At 40.6% G+C, this 21,339-nt stretch overlaps 1 protein-coding gene across 20 annotated transcripts in view; it reads right to left on the bottom strand.

Moving 5' to 3' along the window:
• sytl4 (synaptotagmin-like 4) overlaps positions 1–21,339 on the bottom strand; it is a 52,195-nt gene that overhangs the window by 12,662 nt on the left and 18,194 nt on the right. For 7 of the 20 annotated variants that reach the window (XM_057850119.1, XM_057850121.1, XM_057850123.1 and 4 more), the window contains 19 exons: positions 21,052–21,139; positions 20,873–20,970; positions 18,042–18,120; positions 17,873–17,970; positions 17,631–17,709; positions 17,466–17,563; positions 14,370–14,448; positions 14,192–14,289; positions 13,950–14,028; positions 13,785–13,882; positions 13,483–13,573; positions 13,309–13,406; positions 8,530–8,611; positions 8,364–8,461; positions 8,000–8,090; positions 6,646–6,740; positions 6,465–6,536; positions 4,357–4,529; positions 18–120 (listed from right to left, as the gene is read on the bottom strand). In XM_057850119.1, the coding sequence (XP_057706102.1) occupies positions 18–120; positions 4,357–4,529; positions 6,465–6,536; positions 6,646–6,740; positions 8,000–8,090; positions 8,364–8,461; positions 8,530–8,611; positions 13,309–13,406; positions 13,483–13,573; positions 13,785–13,882; positions 13,950–14,028; positions 14,192–14,289; positions 14,370–14,448; positions 17,466–17,563; positions 17,631–17,709; positions 17,873–17,970; positions 18,042–18,120; positions 20,873–20,970; positions 21,052–21,139 (1,797 nt within the window). The remainder of the gene's footprint in view (positions 1–17; positions 121–4,356; positions 4,530–6,464; positions 6,537–6,645; positions 6,741–7,999; positions 8,091–8,363; positions 8,462–8,529; positions 8,612–13,308; positions 13,407–13,482; positions 13,574–13,784; positions 13,883–13,949; positions 14,029–14,191; positions 14,290–14,369; positions 14,449–17,465; positions 17,564–17,630; positions 17,710–17,872; positions 17,971–18,041; positions 18,121–20,872; positions 20,971–21,051; positions 21,140–21,339) is intronic. The other 13 variants (XM_057850127.1, XM_057850128.1, XM_057850133.1 and 10 more) reach the window with 7 other exon arrangements.

Here is a 21,339-nt window from a genome sequence, read left to right as displayed (position 1 = left end):
ACAGGAAGGAATAATACCTTGAATGTTTCTTCGTAAACTGGGTCACAGGTGTGCCTCTTAATGGTGGTCTTCCTTTTGCTCTGACGAGATTTGTCGGGCAGGAGGTAGCATTTGACGTAACTGAAACGCAAACAAAACACTCTCACATGACTGCACTTCTGGGCGTATTTGTTAACATTCAATTTCCTGCGCGGCACACCTCGTGGAGTAAAATACATAGTAAACACAGCCAGCAGCCGCTTATCTCTGCGGAGTGTGTACGTTAAGAAAAAGTATGTTTTACAACTATTTCAAATGTTTGAACTAGGGACGTCCCTCTTCTGATTACGTGATGGGAATTAGTTCCAGATCAGAGGATAGCTAAAGGGGGGAAAAAGATCAGGTTTTTAAAATGTATTATTTTTTATTATTTTTAAGTATTAACTAACTATTAATCCCTTTTTGATGGGGTGTCTAATGCCGTCAATGGCACTCAATTCCAGGTTGAAATGGATTTGATGCCTTTAACTGTCATTGGCAGTGAATGAGTTAAGGGCTGCAGGAACAAAAGAATCCAGATGTATGAAGATATTGCAAAATAATTTTTAGGTAGTCCCTGGGTTACGAACGAGTTCAGTTCCTATCCGAATTTCCGCGATAGTTGGAATTAACCCTTTTAATACCTCTTAAAGAACTATCCAAAAGTATTGTATATTGTTTTATGCTGGAGAATACACTGCCCTCTGATGGCAGCATTGGGTCTGTCTGCACTGTCTCCTTGTATGACTGAGACACAGACTCAGACGTGTGACATGGATAAAGGATAGCTGCGCTCCGGTTTGGCCCACATAAGGCTGTAAGTTGTTTCAGCTAATATATGTTTGTGTATGCATTTGTATGCACAAAGCAAAACAGATAGTCCCCGGGTTACAAACGAGTTCCGTTGCTACGCTGGCGACGTAACCAAAATTTCCGCCTAAATTGGAATTAACCCATTAAGTGCCCCCTACAAAGTAACTATCCAAAAGTCCAAAAGTATTGTGTTTGTTTTATGCTGGAGAATACAGTGCCCTCTGGTGGCAGCATTGGGTCTGTCTGGACTGTCTCCTTGTATGACTGCGATGCAGACTCAGACGTGTGACATAGATAAAGGATAGGTGTGCTCTGGTTTGGCCCACATAAGGCTGTAAGTTGTTTTAGCTAGTATATGCTTGTGTATGCATTTCTAAGTTTACAGCTAAAGTTTGTGGAGTTACTGTAAGTGTGAATGATTTGCTATGAGAAATACGTTAGCATTCGTAGCATTTAAGCTAGTGGAATTTTGTTAGGAAAATTAGGCTAACTTAATCTACCAAATTTACATATTGACCAGACTAGATGGATGTTTGAACACTAATTGTTTTGTGTCAAGTGTTTTATTGTTCAAATTTGTGTCGTTTTGCACATACAGTCATGTGAAAAGCCATCTACCAGTCTTTGACATCGGTCTGAAGAAAGTTTGCACCACTCCTCAACACAGAATGCTTTCAACAGTGACTGACTGTTGAAGTGAGAGAAAACACCATGGTGAGATCAAAGGAGCTGTCTGTGAAAGATGATTGTGTGATATGAGTCGGGTGAGGGATTTCAAAAGATCTCAAAAGATTATAAAATCAGCCATTCCACTGTCCGGAAAAAAAGTCTACAAGTGGAGGACATTCAAAACAACTGCCAAAACGCCCAGGTCTGGCCGTCCAAGCAAGTTCACACCGAGAACAGGCAGCAAGGTGGTAAAACAAGGTTCTAAAAACCCTAAAATGTCATCACAGGACCTACAGCAGGCTCTTGCTACAGGATTGATGTGAAAGTGCATGCCTCTACAACGGGTGGGCAAACTATTCCACAAAGGGCCGCTGTGGGTGCGGGTTTTTGCTGCAACCCATCAAGAGGACACCTTTTCACCAATCTGGTGTGTTATAAGTGCAATCAGTTGATTGCAGTCAGGTGCTTCTTGTTTCCATTGAAACCTCATTGGTTAAAAGCTCGGTGCTGGATCAGTTGGAACAAAGACCAGGACCCACTGCGGCCCTCGAGGACCGGTTTGCCCACCCCTGCTCTACAATCAGAAAGAAACTACATAAATTTAACATTCATGGAAGGTGTGCAAGGAGGAAACCTTTGCTCTCCAAGAAGAACATGAAGGCCAGACTGAAGTTTGCCAGAGTGAATGTAGGCAAAGACCAGGACTTCTGGAACAATGTTCTTTGGACATATTAATCTAAAATTGAATTATTTGGACACCAGAACAGAGGACATTCAAGGAAGAGAACCGCATACCAACTGTGAAGCATGGAGGTGAAAGTGTCATGGTTTGGGAATGCTTTGCTACAGCATGACCTGGCCACTCAACATCATAGAATCCACCATGAATTTTATCACGTATCAGAGTGTGCTTGAGGAACATGTGAGATCATCTGTGGAAAAAATACAAGCTGAAGCGAAACTGGACCCTGCTACATGACAATGACCCAAAATGTACCAGTAAATCCATCAAGGACTGGCTGAAAAGGAAGAAATGGCCGAGTCAAAGCCCAGATCTTATTCCCATTGAAAAGCTGAACGTATTCTGTGTTGATGAGTGGGGCAAACTTTCTTCAGACCGATGTCCAAGACTGGTAGATGGCTACAAAAAGCGTTTCAGTGAAGTTATTTTAACCAAGAGGGGTAACACTAGCTATTAGGTGGTAGGGTCTCCTAACTTTTTCCTTAGTTAGAATATGCATTTTTGTTGATATACTTGGTTTATTGAGTAAAACAATGTTAATTTTTGTTGTTTAACTGCAATTCAATCACTTTCTTTTCCAGAGATAAAGAAAAACAAGATCAGACATTGATATGTGAACATTTCTTAATAAATAACTGAATATCTAATGGCGTGTCCTAATTTTTTCACATGACTAAGTGTACAAATGTCTGTTACAGCTCTACAAATCGTCAAAAGTGACTGAAGTTTCAAAAAGCACAATTGCCTTGTTTGACGTCAGTAAGGCTTAACTTTATGATCAGTGAGGACAGAACACGTTATTAATAAAGCAAAGTAAAAAATAAGACGAGTCTCCGACATCGTAGTTGAAATCACTTAAATCTAGTACATCGTAACTCGGGGACTACCTGCATCTTATTTTTTACTTTATCAATACGACATACATGTTTTTGGATAATTATTTTAAGATTTAGGAGGTTTTTAGGGGTACTGAAAGGATTCATTTCGACTTACGGATTCGGATTACGTCGCCGGCGTAGGAACGGAACTCGTTCGTAACAATGGGACTATCTGTGATCTGATGCTCAATATCGTTATCGGCACCTGATACGGCTCTTTTTGGAGTATCTGACAGTATCTAATTTGCTTACAAGATTGGATCCGATCCAGTAGTCACGTGTTTTTTAACCATCGTGCCTTTCGGCTGCTGTAAATAACACCACCAGGAAAATATGTCTGCTGACTCAGAATACTGCTCTTTAGAAACAAATGATAGTAACAGATCATTGTGTAATATTCTTGAAGTACCAGCAGATCTCAGATTAATACAAACAATATAATTTTTTTGCAACATTTCTACTGGTCTAAAAATATACAGCAGGGCTGAAAACCAAAAGTGTTTTTTGCCGTGTGTCAAAAAATGTTTTGCCGTGTGTCAAAAAAAGTTTTCCGCCATGTGTCAAAAAGTTTTTTTCGCCGTGTTTCAAAAAGTTTTTTTCGCCGTGTTTCAAAAAGGTTTTTTTTGCCATGTGTCAAAAAGTTTTTTTCGCCGTGTTTCAAAAAGTTTTTTTCGCCATGTGTCAAATTTTTTTTTCGCCATGTGTCAAATTTTTTTTTTTCGCCATGTGTCAAATGTTTTTTTCGCCATGTGGCAACATTTTTTTGCCATGTGGTATTTTTTTTCCGCCGTGTGGCATTTTTTTTGGGTATGTGGCAAAATGCATTTTATATTTGTGTGTGTGTGTGTGGGGGGGGGGTTATGGCATTTTTGGGGGTATATTGCTGTTTTGCAGGCCATAGATGTCCATGCCATTGACAGCTCTGCACGTCCAAATTTTACTTTCATTTTAAATGGCAGAAAAACATGTGTGGCTGTGATTTTTGACCATACACTTGAAATTAGAGCGCATTGACATTCAACTGGTACCCAAGTAAGGCTCTGCCATTGACAGCTATGCAAGTCCAAATTCTTTATTCATTTTCATTGGCAGGAAAACGGATCGGCAAAACATTTTGAAAAAAAGTCTGATTAGAAGTAAAAATAGATAAAATCAGCATTAGGACATCCCTAGTTTGAACACGAGCGGTACAACAATCACCCTCGAGGAATGACATGAAAACAAAGTCATATTTACGGGTTGGTTGTCTGTCGTACTGTATCGCCAAAGGTCAGCTTGCGGCACTCCTTAATTAGGACCTGCAGGCTCTGGTTATCATCATCGTAGTACATGGTAAAGATCACCTCCCCTCTTATATCCAAACTGAAATTGTCTCCGGAGCCGCTGTAAATGCTCGTCATGCTCGTGCTCTGAGGAAAAGAAAGTTTAGTGAGGTAATTCCCACTCCTTTTATTTAAAGGGGGAAAATATGTATTGACACAATACTAAAAAGTGGACTATAAATGATCATGTGATTTTAAAACTCCTAGTGCATCATTTGTTTAAAATACGTATTTGATTTTATTCATGCAATGCTTCATGGTTGTTTTAAATACACGGGTATTCGTCTCTGGCGAATAACTTCAAGCCTCTTTGCTGAAGAATTGAACTCCTGATTGTTGTAAAGTGAGTTCACTGCTGTGGCCCCATCTATTGCATAGAAATAAAACCTGAATAGTGACCCATAAATGGATTAACGTGGAAAAATATCAAATTGAATAAAATTGAAACTTTTTTTTTTTTTTAAACATTGCAGACACTAAACATTGTGGGGGTGTTCATTCGCACCTCCTGGTCAACAGCTATTGGACGTCTAGTGCTGCCCATGGCAGCAAATGAGTGCCCAATAACAACTAAAACATCAAATTACTCTTTTTTTTTTTTTTTTTTGGCGCTCCAATGTTTATCAATTTTTAGGTTTATTTGTGTATTTTTTGCGTTATTGTGGGTTTTTCGGCAGTTGTTTTGCGGGTTTCCCATTTTTTTCTGCAGTTTGTGATTTTGCCAAATTGTTTTTTGTTTTTGCGTTTCTGGTTTTTGACAGTTTTTTGCAGGTTTGCCACTTTTTTTTTTTTTTTTTTTGCAGTTTGTGATTTTGACAATTTGCATTTTGTTTTTGGCGTTTTTGTGTGTATTTTTTGGAAGTTCTTGTGGGTTTGCCAATTTTTAGGTTTTTTTTGTGCAGTTTCTTTGCAAATTTGCCAATTTTTTCGTTTGTTTTTATTTTTTTTTGGTGTGTTTTTCCGGGTATGCCAATTTTTAGATTTACTTGTGCAGTTTTTGCAGTTTCTTTGCGATTTTGCCAATTTTTGTTCTTTTCTGTTGTTTTGCGTTTTTGTGGGTTCTTGGCAGTTTTTTGCAGGTTTTCCAATTTTTTTTTCTGCAGTTTGATTTTGCCATTTTTTTTTTTGATTTTTGCGTTTTTGTGGGTATTTTTGGCAGTTTTTGCGGGTTTGCCAATTTTTAGTTTTTTTTGTGCAGTTTTTGCAGGTTTGCCAATTTTTGTTTTTTGTGCAGTTTCTTTGGATTTTACCAATTTTTTAAAATTTTGTTTAGATTTTTGTTTTTTTAAGTTTTACATATTTTTAGGGTTTTTTTGTGTGTGTGTGGTTGTTTTTTGCGGGTTTGCCAATTTTTAGATTTTTTGTTAAAGGTTTTTTTGTGATTTTGCCAATTTTGTGTTTTTTTTTTTTCTTTTTGCTATTCATTTGCCCCCGCCCCCACCCTGTCGAAAGGAATTGGACGTCTAGCACCATCTGGCATGACATGCATATACTGACCAAAACTAAAATATAGTTCAAGTACATTATAAGTTTATTTTCTATTTTGGTGTGGGTATTTTTTTTTTCTTTTTTGGGGGGAAGATTTTTGTCGTTTTGACAATTTTTTGTAGTGGGGGTTCACAGTTTTTGTTTTGTTTTGTAATTTTTCAGTTTTGCCAACCCTTCTGCAATGTTCACTTAATTTTCTGGGCTGTTTTTGCAGTTTGTTTTTTTTTGCTTTTGCATTTTCAGTTTGTTTTTGTTTTTTTGGTGGAGGGTTTGTGTTTTTCTTGTATTTGTTTTGAGTACATCAAACCTAATACACAAAAATATGACAAGACAGGATTCAACAACTAACAATCATTAATGCTTGTGAAATTAATCATAAACCCCTATTGTCTCACGCATTACCACCCACTAGCACCCCTTGTTGATGGAGTTCCGTTATCACGCCGGAGAACTTTAACCCTTATAGGCAGGGTTTCAACGTACATTCCATGACAAATGAAAATGAATCTTAAACTTTAATTACTACTAATTTACCCTTGAAGAACTGGAAGCCATCGCACTTAAATGATTGTCAACCAAACTGTCAATGTCCTCCTCTTCAGCTTCCTGTCAGGTTATAACAACAAGCAAGCAAAACAAAAATTGTCACACATTGAAGCCGATTCACTAATTAGGTGAACACCTAAATTAGATAAGAATATAAAGCAATACTCACTTGCATTTCTAAATCTGGCACAGATTGGCTCCTGTTTCCCATTGGTATCACCAATGTATCCCGATTCTCATGCAAATCCAGCGCCGATTGGTGTTCTAATGTGAAGGTGCGGAGTATTCATCATCACCTAGGTCAGTGTTTTTCAACAATTGTGCCGTGGCACACTACTGTGTGACTGGTGTATCGCGGAAAATCATCCACGTTCACCCAATTGAAAATTATTTCGGAAAATGAAGCCACAAATGGGCTGTTGCCGAGTGTCTGGGCTGTCCAATGGTCAGTAATCATATAATACATTTCCATATCAGTAAGTGGCAACAGTCTTGTCTGTGTTTTCCGCCATAAATATATATATATGGCGGAAAACACAGACAAGGCTGAAAAAGCAGTTTCTGCTTTCGTACCCCTCTATAAATTAAACTGCTGTATTTTAAGCCAAAAGAACTGTTGTGTCTGATCGAACAATATGTCTATATCCTGCCATAGCAGATTCATGGCGCATTAAGTCCCTAAACTATTTTCAATTTGTCCGTTTTACCCTGAAAACCCCCGTTTACAGACGTCGCGCAAAAAAATAATTATATTTATTAGTGCTACAACGATTAATCGATTAACTCGAGTATTCGATTAGAAAAAAATATTAGAATTAAATTTTGCTGAATCAAGTATTCGTTCATTTAAAGTGACGTTGTAATGGTTTATTTTGAAAGTGTTTGCATTTTGTTTTATCGATTTGGGTGGATACACTGCCTTCTGCCTCAATTCAAATGGCTGAATCCCTGTTAAGACCAACATAAGCAAAAATTATTTTTTTTTTGCATTTTTATGCATTTGTAGTTTAGTTTATAGGTATATTTTTGTGGTAATATGTGTCTGAACCATTTGTTATGAGCATTGTAAAAAAGTTAGCATTAGCAAGTTAGCACCAATTTTTCTTTTGTTGTACATACAGTAGGTGTCTGAACCATTTGTTATAAGCATTGTAAAAAAGTTAGCATTAGCAAGTTAGCACCAAATTTTCTTTTGTTGTACATAGATCCTCATTTATTTATTTTTTACACCGTTTGAGGCTCAGCTCAGGTAAGTGAATTTTTCATGTTCCTTATCCTAGTACTCGATTTTTCAAACTAATGGTTTATCGATTAATCGACTACTAAAATAATCGATAGCTGCAGCCCTAATATATATTATTCAAAATTTCTGTCATTTTTAGCTTAGAATCATTAATTAATGTCTTATATTTCGTTTAAAAAAAAAAAAACGACTTAAAAAAAAATTATTTACTCGCATATTTTAGTTTTAAACATTGATCTAGCTTACTGTGAGGGAGAATGAAATAAAAGGAAATGCTTACCAGGGGGATTTTGAGTACGAGTGACACTCCTCTTGAAAAGTTTCTTGGCATCCAACTCAGGGCTTGGACACACATGTTTAATATCTGGCACCTTAGTAGCATAAACAGGCAATAAGGAGTGTTTACTACTCATCAATAAACATTAACAGCTCGTAAATAGTCGCCTGTGGTTTGACACACATCACTGAATATGGAAGAGAGACCCCAAGTAGGTCCATTTCAGAAAAATTCAGAGTGTGTAAAGTGTATGGTTTTCATTTTTGGGGGTCATTTTGACTAAAACATGACACATATGTGCTATTAAAACACCTGGGAACTGTTTTTCATATGATAAGATAAAAAAATTCCCCACTATTGGACTTACTTGTGTTTCCAAACCTTGTAAAAAATGTCTCTTGGCAGGCACGGGTCTCTTAAAGGAGCCAGGTCGGTCACAAACATCCGGCTCATATTTGACACATTCTGTCATGAACATGAGTTATAAGCAGATTCTTTACGTGTTGTGGGGAAAACGATATGGGGTGGCTTACCAGGAGGATTCTCAATGTTTTTGATACACTCTTGCTCAACATTAAACTCTGGCTGTGGACTTGCCTGCTTTATTTCTGGGACCTATAAAAGGACAAATGATGAGTCATCGTCCAGAAAAAAAAGAAGAGAGTGGTGTAAAAATTGCTGGAAAATGCTATTGTCTTTATGAAATAAAATTTGTTCTTCCTGTGACCAAGATGAACCCTCCGACCAATGAGTTAGGCAGTAGTAGTTGTCCAATCTATTTAAAGTGGAAGGATGGCAGCTAGGTATGTGCCAGTTACCGGTTTCAAGATTTACCATGGTATACATAAAATAAATAAATAAATACATTAAAAAAAAAAAAAAAAAAAAAAAAATCACAAAAATTTTCCGTCACACCGTAGTACGATGTTAGCCATTTTTTAATGTCCCAAAAATGCATAGTGAAATCCGTGACTTGGAACGGCAACGCTCACCCTTGTCCCTTCGGTTGTTGCTCTATCCCAGGGGTGGCCAACCCTGGTCCTCGAGAGCCGCTATCCAGCTTGTTTTCCATGTCTCCCTCCTTTAACACACCTGAATCAAACGATCAGTTCATCAGCAAGCGCTGCAGTTGCCTGATAACAATCCTAGATAATTTGATTCAGGTGTTTTGGTGGAGGGAGACATGGAAAACAAGCTGGATTGCGGCTCTCGAGGACCAGGGTTGGCCACCCCTGCTCTATCCTGTGCCTGTCGATGACACTCCACGCTTTTACCCCCCTCAAAAAAGACAGTTGCTAGCATGGGAGTACTTTGGCTACCGAAAAGAAACAGACGGTCGCGGCTTAGAAGAGGAAGGACAGCCAAAATGCTTGTGGAGGGTGGGTGCCAGGGGAGGCAAAACCTCCAACATGATTTCACATTTACGTGACCATTATCCGTCAATTTACACAAAATTTAAGTAAACGCTGTCATGAACGTTTCCCATTAGCTACAACAGTTAACTCCAGTGTGTTTAGTGTGTCTAGCGATGATAAAACAAATACTATAATGTAAACTTGTTAACGAGGCAGATAACGTGGCTAATTAGCATGTCAAGACGGCTAACCAGTTTCCTCTCTACTGAAAGGAATAGTATTATTTCCCATATTTACTGGTTGACTTTTTGTACTACTCTAACACACCCAGTAAAATAAGTAGCATTTAATCATAGTTTAGGAAACAAGTAGACTATATTAGGAGTATAAATGATATGTGAGGGCAGACAAAAGAGCTGGGATGTGAACGACAGAGTTGCAGGGTCAGCAAACCATTATCATATCCTGAGAAGACAAACATCAAGAACGTCATGCTAACAGAGGAGCTCTACATGCGCGTCATGCAGGTGACGGAGCTGCAAGACATTTGGATGACCAAATCCCACCATCAGCTCTTCTGGTAACCAACAATTGACAGTCCAGAACAATGAAAGGCCATCCTCTCCTTACACAAGAAACATCTGATAACGGAGGAACCCACGACTGAGAAGTTGACACTCGGCACTCACGTGGCACTGAGGCTGGTCAAGACATCTGTATGACCAAATTCCACCTGCAGCTTATCTGGTAACCAACAATGGACAGTCCAGAACAGGGGTGCCCAAGTCCGGTCCTCGAGAGCCCCTATCCAGCTTGTTTTCCATGTTGCCCTCCTCCAACACACCTGAATCAAATAATCCGGATCATTGTCAGGCTCCTGCAGCGCTTGCTGATGAGCTGATCCTTTGATTCAGGTGTGTTAAACTTGGGCACCGGACTTGGGCACCCCTGGTCCAGAACAATGAAAGGGCATCCTCACCCCACACAAGGAACGTCTGATAACGGAGGAACCCGTGACTGAAAAGTTGACACTCAGCAGTCATGTGGCGCTGAGGCTGGTCAAGAGATTTGTATGACCAAATCCCACCTTGTTTTTTTTTTTTTTAACCTGTCCTGTTCAGCTGTTTGACACGGAGGATGGAAGTCTAAGTGCCCGGATAGTCCGAACAGTTTAAATGTTTCACATTGAGAGTCTGACATACTCCCTTTGTGATCATTCAACATTCCTCATTTGTTACGACAAAACAGCGAACAGGAAGGGGTTATGGGGGAACAGAAGAAAAACACGAGGAGAAGAAACACAAACAACAACAAGAAATACATTGAACGCCTAACTCCACTAACTACTAATATGTTGGTGCTATCGTCAGCTAAATGTATTTCCGGTTGACACCATGTCGGGGGCCTGTTGACCAGGGAAAGAGGGGGAAGAAGGTGGGGGAGTCTATTAACTAAGTGATAGAAAGGGGTAGAGTGTACACAAATCATCTCTGTGATCTAGAACCCAGTAATTGTGTGAATACCTTGTGAGTGTAAGCCCGTTGGCGACCGACCCTATGCCGCCCTATCGCCAATCCCAGCACCGGGACCCTCCCGCCCGAGCGCGCCCAATAACATCCAGCCGCACGCGAGCCCCGCCGGGCACGGAGCAGCCACACAACCGAGCGGAGATGCCACGCGGGCACCGACACAGGGCCACGGCCCCCACCCAGCCAGCCTGGGGGGGGGGGGGGGTGCAGCAAAGCCCATCCCTCCTCCCACAGCCCAGCAAAGGAGCCCTCGTCCCCCCAAACCGGAATCCGGGGTGGTCCACCGGGCCACCCACGCGCCCATCTACCGGCCCTCGGGGATGGCGAGAGGGGAAGCACCACAAACGAAAGTTGACACTCAGCAGTCATGTGGCGCTGAGGCTGGTCAAGACATCTGTATGACCAAATCCCACCATCAGATAATCTGGTAACCAACAATGGGCAGTCCAGAAAAATGAAAGGACATCCTCACCCCACACAAGGAACGTCTGATAACGGAGGAACCCATGACTGAAAAGTTGACACTCAGCACTCACGTGGCGCTGAGGCTGGCAAAATCCTCACATCTTGTTGCCCTGACAACAGTAACGCCCGAACTCTCCTGCCCGATTCCCAACAGACATTTACACTAACCCTTTAATGCCAGCAATATGAAGCAATTATCAGAGAATCCCAAAATTTGAAAAATAAGGTCCTAATGAAACCTTTTCAAATTTGTAAAAGGAAAAGTCAAAATGAATGTGTAATAAACGCTCAGATATCTATAACCCTTACTAAATCCTTTGTTTTTCTCATGTAACCTGCAGATGCATGTGTTGACTTGCATCCATCATTTTTTCTTCAAAAAAGAAATGTCAAAATTCTGAATTAGTCTCAAAATCATGAAATTTTTGGTGTATCAAATGTGATACATTTGGCAATATAGGGCTAAGCAATTCATTTTTCTCATTTTTCATCATTTTCTCACATCAAAATTTGAGACCACGCTGCACATAGGTCTTACACTTCCTTATGCGTGTCAACCTTCCACTGAGCAAACCAGTCTCTGCTCCCATCACATCGGGGACTAGCAGTAAAAAGAAGTGGAATAAGCCTGTAAATTGGAGGCAAACCAGTCCAAAACCTGGTCTCCTAGGTCTTTGTTCCTCTGCGCACTTGCTTATTAAAGTTAACGATGGTTGTGTTTGATCTTGCCACAGAGGCGAACTTCAATCACACCGCATCTTTCAGTCGTCGTTTAACTTGTTAAGCACGTGTTGCATGAAGGAAGCGTGCGCTGGAATGAATGTGTGTGTGTGGAAACGTTGGGGACAGCCGGTGTTCTGACGAATGGGTATGCTTGGTACACCTGTTGTGTTGTGTCCTGGAAATAAACACTAGAAGTGATTCTTCAGCCAAGGTAGATAAACAGAAGCATTAAATAAAGCAAAGCATTTTTCTACTACAGTACATTATTCTTGTTTAAAAATGATTCGATTATCTGCACGTGGTGATGATTGGAAAGTTTAAAATCTCAACTTTCTGGGGGAAGAAAAATTTTTAACAGGAGGGCATTTTTTTAAAAAAAAAAAGAAATGTTTTTTAAACAGCAAAACCCTAGCTGGAGGTGAGAGCATGCGAGAGCAGAATTACAGACACCATGACTTTAACAAGATATTATCACGTACTTATCTTGTTTCGATCCAAAAACTCCATGTCGCATGTATCACTGAGTTTCAAGACACAGCTGTGACTGGCCGCAGCTGGATTATTTCATTTTATTTTGTAGGTGAAACATGGTATCATAACAGGGGTCGCAATGCAGAAATCGCAGACATCAAGGAGTGGTCGAGATTTTCTTTTTCACATATTTACCCTTTTAAACGTCCCCCCCCCCCCCTATTTTTCTTTTTTTTTCCAGATAAGGTATTTATCATCTAACATAGCAGGGAAAATGCGACAGTAACAAAAAAATACAATTTAGCGAAAGTTATGAGGTAGATATCCGTGACTTTTTTACAGACGCCATATTTTTCATTGTGACGTAATTTGTTTAAAAATTTAAAATATGCAAGTGAATCATTTTTTAAAGTTAGCCATATACATTTTTTAAAGCATATTTTATGGGGAACATTTTGAAAAAAACATGTCTAATATATGTATAATATGCATCTTTTTCCAATGCAAAAAAAAAATATATATATATATATATATTTTTTTTTTATATCGCAATATAATATCGCAATATATTGCAACCCCCCAAAAAATCGCAGCAATAGTTTTTTCCAATATCGTTCAGGCCTACTAGGTACCCATTGAAAACAGGAAATGTGCGAATTAGAAAAAAAACTATTTACTCCTGAGCTATGGTATAAATTTAACACTATTAATAATGAACAATCTAGTAACATCAGAATCTATCAATCCCGGAGCATGCCAACATACTTACTTGCATGTCCGAACCTTGTGGAAACTGTCTCTTAACAGCCACTGGGACAGCATGGGTGACAGTTTGATCGCAAGAATCCAGCCCATGTTTGACACTTTCTGTCATAAACACGAGTTACAACCATATTCTCTACACAATGCAGGGGAAACAACACACGGCCAATATATAGCTTACCAGGAGGCTCCTCAACGTGTTTGACGCACTTCGTGTAAAGTTCATCAACATCAAACTGTGGGCTCGCACTGACTTGATTCTTTTCTGAGACCTATAAGGACATATACGACTAATGTTCAAGGAGGAGTATATGGAGAAATCTGAGGTCAAAATGGAACCTCTCTTGGAAGCACAGCCTCCATTTTTGGGAAACTTTGAATTCTAACCATAGCAAGTTGCTTTCAGCCAAGTAGGTGCAATGCAGTGGGAAATACAGTATGTCACCAAATAGCACTAATGAAGTACATTACTGTTCTACTTACTTGTCTGTCCAAACCTTGTATGATTGTGCTCTCTATTTCCTCCTGGCTCACATATGTGGAAGATTGAATACAAACATCCAGCCCATAATTGAGACATTCTGCAATGAACATGAGTTAACTTCTTTCTGCACTAAGGCGACTAAAATTGCAGGACAAAGGGCCTACCGGGAGGGCTCTCAACAGGTTGGACATTCGTCTCGACTCGAAATTCTGGGTTTGGAATTGTCTGGTCTATTTCTGGGACCTACAAGGACAATCAACAGTTCAGAGGAGTGATGTATGAACCACCATCTCCTTGAGTCAAATGTTTTGTTGTTTTGATAGCTCAACAGTGCGAGTGTACAGTGTACAATTAGTTACTTGCGTGAGCAGGAGCCAACTCCCAAAAATGGGGCTCGCCTACTTACTTGTGTGTCCAAGCCTTGGACTAATTGGCTCTTGATTTCATACAAGCTCTCATATGTGTGTGACTCATCACAAACATCCAACTCTAAATTGGCATATTCTGTAATAAATAAGACGAGTTAAAACCAAGTCCCTCTCTGCGTTCAGGGAAAAACCATAGCAGGACTGTAAGAGACAAACCAGGATTCTCAATGTTTTTGACGCTCTTGATGTCAAGATCAAACTCTGGGTTTGGAACGGCCCGCTTTATTTCTGGGACCTATGAGGACAACCATGTTCAAATATAAGTAGCTGGACAAGTCACAAGTCAGACAATTACAGTAAAGAAAATAAGTATTTGAAAACCCTGTTCTCCCATTTAGAAATCATGGAGGAGTCTAAAATTTTCATCGTAGCTGTAGTCCACTGTGAGAGAGAATCTAAAAAAAAAATCCAGTAATCACAACGCACAATTTTTTAACATTTGTTTGAGCTGCAAATAAGTATTTGAACATATGTCTATCAGCTAGAATTCTGACACTGAAAGACCCATTGGTCCGCCTATTAAAAGTCCACCTCCACTCCATCTATTACGCTCAATCGGATGCACTTGTTTGAAGTTGATAGCAGAATAAAGACACCTGTCCACCCCATACAATCAGTAAGACAAACTTGTGACATGGTCAAGACCAAAGAGCTGTCCAAAGACACCAGAGGTAAAATTGTTCACCTCCATAAGGCTGGAAAGGGCTACGGAGCAATTGCCAAGCAGCTTGGTGAAAAAGGTCCACTGTTGGAGCAATCATTAGAAAATGGAAGAAGCTAAACATGATGGTCAATCTCAATCGGAGTGGAGCCCCATGTAAGAAATCTCCCCGTGGGGTATCAATGACCCTAGGAAAGATGAGGAATCAGCCCATAACTAAACAACAGGAGTTAGTCAATAACCTGAAAAGAGCTGGGACCACCGTTTCTAAGGTTACAGTTGGTAATACACCAAGACGTCATGATTTGAAATCATGCATGGCACAGAAGGTTCCCCAGCTCAAAACAGCACACGTCAAGGCCAGTCTTAAGTTTGCCAATGACAATTTGGATGATGCAGAGGAGTCATGGGAGCAAGTTTTCTGATTAGATGAGAGTAGATTATAACTTTTTGGTCATAATTCCACTAACTGTGTTTGGAGGAGAAAGAATGATGAGTACTACCGTGTATCTCAAGAACACCATACCTACTGTGAAGTGTGGCGGTGCTAGCATCATGCTTTGGGGGTGCTTTTCTGCACATGAGACAGAACGAGTGTATTAAAGAGAGGATGTCTGGGGCCCTGTATTTTGAGATTTTGGGGAACAACCTCCTTCCTTCAGTCAGTGCACTGAAGTCTTCCAACATGACAATGACCCGAAGCACGCAGCCAGGAAAACCAAATGGTGGCTCCGTAAGAAGCGTAACAAGGTTCTAGCCGGTCTCCAGACCTAAACCCAATTAGTCAATTGTTGCACCTGTAGTGTTATCGTAAGATAATTATACAGTATACAGTACCAGTGGACACCATGTGGGGGCCTGATAGCCGAGGAGAGAAAGGATCCCCACCCTGAGGGGCCGACACCTCGCCAATCGGAAATCTAAGGAGGATGCCCGGGTCGAAATATACATTTCTCATTGTTCTCTAAAATTTGTTTCAGTAGTGTAAATACATTATACAGTCCCTGACAGTTGATTCTTTTCTGAGACCTATAAGGACATACACGGCTAATGTTCAAGGAGGAGTAGATGGAGAAATCTGAGGTCAAAATGGAACCTCTCTTGGAAGCACTGCCTCCATTTTTGGGAACCTGAATTCTATCCATAGAACGTCAAGTTGCTTTGAGCCAAGTAGTTGCAATGCAGTGGGAAATACAGTATTTCACCAATATACCCTACCCACCGACGTCATAAAACCACGTGCTCGCTGTGTGGTTCCGCCCACTTGTCCGTCATTTTGTCTCTGTATTAGCATTGTTTTCAATTGATCGAGGAATTTAAAATGCATTTCATGGAAGACCCGGTGCTTTCTGATGCCGTAAACTCACTGGATGTGTTGCATAAAAGGCGTTATGTGGAAAAGCTTCGTTCTATACAGTCGCCAGATCCATATTTGATGCCCAAATCGATGTTTTTCGACCCACTGTCTTCGCCCTGTCTGCCTGACATCTGCTACGCTGATATTTACAATCATCTTGTCCACACAAAATCAGCCTATTCCCACGAAAATTTGAAAAACTTCAAGAGCTTGGAGGCTTATAAATACTTCGTTGCTGGTTGGGTGAAACAGGTCCTCGTTCGGCAGGAATCTATCTTGTGCTTGGAAAGGTGAGTTACGAAATTTTCAATTCAAAATCTTTTGTTATTGCTAACATCCACTGTCAAGTCTAATGTATTTCATGTCGTTTGTCAATGCAGTTAAGGCTTTTAATGTTTATATGGTTTAGCGATAGCACTCTCACTACATACATACGTGTATGTTGTCGGTGATTAGCCTAGCAATGATCTTAATTGTGGTTATTTGTCAGCCCTGTAGACGAGGCCAGTTTCTTTCACTTGGTACCAGCTAAATATTATTCAAAAAATAACGATGGTGGAAGAAAGGGAAGTCACAAACATCTTGAATTTGAAACTATGTCGTACTACGTCGTATGTTGTCGGCGATTAGCCTCGCAATGATCTTAATTGTGGTTATTTGTCAGCTCCGTAGACGAGGCCAGTTTCTTTCACTTGGTACCAGCTAAATATTATTCAAAAAATAACGATGGTGGAAGAAAGGGAAGTCACAAACATCTTGAATTTGAAACTATGTCGTACTACGTCGTATGTTGTCGGCGATTAGCCCCGCAATGATCTTAATTGTGGTTATTTGTCAGCCCAAAACCCCCTAAGTATATCTTAAATGCATCTTACCGGATATAAAATGACTACTACATAGTCTGTGGTGATTTTTTGGTGCCCAGTTTTCACGTCGAATTGCAGCCGTCCATTTCGCTCTCCTCTTTGGATCCCTCGGAATACGGTAAAACTTCAAGTCTCTCCTTCCATCTTCTCTGTTAGTGCAACCAACAGCCACACACGCCTTCACCATTTTGATTATTAATGTTAAGGAGCAGAAAAACACGCCGTAAATAGGAGAAATGTACGTAGCCGTAACAGGTTAACACTATGTTTTGACGGACAAGTGGGCGGTACCATTCAGGAGAGAGGAGTTGTGACGTCACGTGGGTAGGGTCTATAGCACAAATGAAGTACATTACTGTTCTACTTACTTGTCTGACCAAACCTTGTATGATTGTGCTCTCTATTTCCTCCTGGCTCACATATGTGGACGATTGAACACAAACATCCAGCCCATAATTGACACATTCTGCAATGAACATGAGTTAACGTCTTTCTGCACTACGGCGACTAAAATTACAGGACAAAGGGCCTACCGGGAGAGCTCTCAACAGGTTGGACATTCGTCTCAACTCGAAATTCTGGGTTTGGACTTGTCTGGTCTATTTCTGGGACCTACAAGGACAATCAACAGTTCAGAGGAGTGATGTATGAACTACCACCTCCTTGAGTCAAATGTTTTGTTGTTATGATAGCTCAACAGTGCGAGTGTACAGTGTACAATTAGTTACTTGCGTGAGCAGGAGCCAACTCCCAAAAATGGGGCTCGCCTACTTACTTGTGTGTCCAAGCCTTGGACTAATTGGCTCTTGATGTCATACAAGCTCTCATATGTGTGTGACTCATCACAAACATCCAACTCTAAATTGACATATTCTGTGATAAATAAGACGAGTTAAAACCAAGTCCCTCTCTGCGTTCAGGGAAAAACCATAACAGAGACTAACCAGGATTCTCAATGTTTTTGATGCTCTTGATGTCAAGATCAAACTCTGGGTTGGGAATGGCCCGCTTTATTTCTGGGACCTATGAGGACAACCATGATCAAATAAAAGTAGCTGGACAAGTCACAAGTCAGACACAGTAAGTAAAATAAGTATTTGAACACCCTGCTATTTTGCAAGTTCTCCCATTTAGAAATCATGGAGGAGTCTGAAATTTTCATCGTAGCTGCACGTCCACTGTGAGAGAATCTAAAAAGAAAATCCAGTAATCACAATGCACGATTTTTTTTTAACAATTTATTTGTTTGAAACAGCTGCAAATAAGTATTTGAACACCTGTGTATCACCTAGAATTCTGACACTGAAAGACCTGTTAGTCCGCCTATTAAAAGTCCACTTCCACTCCATGTATTACCCTGAATCAGATGCACTTGTTTGAGGTTGATAGCAGAATAAAGACACCTGTCCACCCCATACAATCAGTAAGACAAACTTGTAACATGGTAAAGACCAAAGAGCTGTCCACAGACACCAGAGGTAAAATTGTTCACCTCCACAAGGCTGGAAAGGGCTACGGAGCAATTGCCAAGCAGCTTGGTGAAAAAGGTCCACTGTTGGAGCAATCATTAGAAAATGGAAGAAGCTAAACATGATGGTCAATCTCAATCGGAGTGGAGCCCCATGCAAGATATCACCTTGTGGGGTATCAATGATCCTAAGAAAGGTGAGGAATCAGCCCAGAATTAAACAACAGGAGTTAGTCAATGACCTGAAAAGAGCTGGGACCATCGTTTCCATGGTTACTGTTGGTAATACACCAAGACGTCATGATTTGAAATCATGCATGGCACGGAAGGTTTCCCTGCTTAAACCAGCACATGTAAAGGCCAGTCTTAAGTTTGCCTATGACCATTTGGATGATGCAGAGGAGTCATGGGAGCAAATTTTCTGATCAGATGAGAGTAGATTAGAACTTTTTGGTCATAATTCCACTAACCGTGTTTGGAGGAAAAAGAATGATGAGTACTATCTCAAGAACACCATACCTACTGTGAAGCGTGGCGGTGCTAGCATCATGCTTTGGGGGTGTTTTTCTGCGCATGAGACAGGATGAGTACACTGTATTAAAGAGAGGATGCCTGGGGCCTTGTATAGACCCTACCCACGTGACGTCACACACAGCCCTAAACCACGCCCCCGCACCATGTTGGCCGGCAACACATCGTTTTTCCCCATTGAGGCTACATACATTCCTCCTATTTACGGCGTTTTTCTGCTACTTAACGGCGATTAAACAAAATGGTGAAGGCATGTGTGGCTGTTGGTTGCACTAACAGAGAAGGTGGACGGAAAGACATAAAGTTTTACCGTATTCCGAAAGATCCCGAGAGGAGAGCAATGTGGACGGCTGCTACTGGGCACCAAAAAATCACCACCGACTATGTAGTAGTCATTTTATATCAGGTAAGATGCATTTAAGATATACTTAGAGGGTTTGGGGCTGACAAATAACCACAATTAAGATCACTGCGAGGCTAATCGCCGACAACATACACGTATGTATGTAGTTAGTACTATCGCTAAACCATATAAACATAAAAACCCCTAACTGCATTGACAAACGACATGAAATAAATTAGACTTGACAGTGGATGTTCGCGAGAATAAAAGATTTTGAATTGAAAATGTCGTAACTCACCTTCCCGAGCACAAGATAGATTCCTGCCGAATTTTCGCGGACGAGGACTTCTTTCACCCAACCAGCAACAAAGTATTTATAAGCCTCCAAGCTCTTAAAGTTTTTTAAACTTTCGTGAGAATATGCCGACTTTGTGTGGATTAGGTAGTGATAGATATCTGGATAGCAGATGTCAGGCAGAGACGGCGAAGAGAACGTGTCGAAAAATAGCGATTTAGGCATCAAATATGGATCCGGCGACTGTATAAAACGAAGCTTTTCCACATAACGCCTTTTGTGTAAAACATCCAGTGAGTTTACGGCGTCGGAAAGCACTGGGTCTTCCATAAAATGCATTTTAATTTGCTCGTTCCATTGACACTAATGGTAATATAGCCACAGACAGACGGCCAAGATGGCGGGTCACGTGATTTTGTGACGTCGGTGGGTAGGGTATATTGTGAGATTTTGGGGAACAACCTCCTTCCTTCAGTCAGCGCATGGAAGTCTTCCAACATGACAATGACCCGAAGCACACAGCCAGGACAACAAAAGGGTGGCTCCGTATGAAGCATAACAAGGTTCTAGCGTGGCCTAGCCGGTGTCCACAGCTAAACCCAATAGAAAACCTTTGAAGGGAGCTCCAACTCCGTGTTTGTCAGCAACAGCCCAGAAAACTGACTGATGGGTGGGCCCAGATCCCACCTGCAGTGTGTGCAAACCTGGTGGAAAAACTACAGTAAACATTTGACCTCTGTAATTACAAACAAAGGCTACTGTAGCAAATATTAACATTCATTTTCTCAGGTGTTCAAATACTTATTTGCAACTGTATCATACAATTGTTAAAAAATCATACATTGTATTTCTGGATTTTCTTTTTAGATTATCTCTCTCACAGTGGACATACACTTACAATGAAAATGTCAAACCGCTCCATGATTTCTAAGTGGGAGAACTTGCAAAATAGCAGGGTGTTCAAATACTTATTTTCTTCACTGAACTAGCACCTCCCACCGGAAATTCCAACGAGGAGACCAGAATATTGACAGAGCTGCTAGGTGGGATGATTTATATATTCATACAAATGAGACCACCTTTCCTCCATGAAGGCACCCGACGTCATTGAAGCGTCTGGTCACAAAACAAAACTTACTTGCGTGTCAAAACCTTGGTCAAATTGGCTCTTGATGTCGTTCAGGCTCTCATATAGGGGATATTGATCATAAACATCCAGCTCATCATTGACATATTCTGCAATACACATGATGAGTTATAACCAAATCCTTTCAGCATTAAAGGAAAACAATAGTGGGACAACAACAAAAAACTGACCAGGAGGTTTCTCAATGTTTTTGATGCCCTCCTTGAGTTTTTCAATGTCAAATTCTAGGTTGGGAGTGGCCTGCTTTATTTCTAGGACCTATAAAGGCAATCATTTTCAGAGGAGTAATGCACAAAGTCATTTTAACAATGTCAGCTGCTCGTCAGAGAAAGAGTGACTGCGAAACATCGTCAGTTATAATGTCATGGTGGAGTCAGGGAAGGCCCCACCCACATTTTTCCACTGCACGGTACCAGTTCAGCCTTCAGATTAATACCATGCCAAACCACCAAAAACAC

This window comes from Corythoichthys intestinalis, chromosome 11, assembly GCF_030265065.1.
Source record: "Corythoichthys intestinalis isolate RoL2023-P3 chromosome 11, ASM3026506v1, whole genome shotgun sequence".
In the NCBI taxonomy this organism is placed as follows: domain Eukaryota; kingdom Metazoa; phylum Chordata; class Actinopteri; order Syngnathiformes; family Syngnathidae; genus Corythoichthys; species Corythoichthys intestinalis.
Note: the sequence above shows the minus strand (reverse complement) of the source record. Positions and strands in the feature narration are given on the sequence as shown.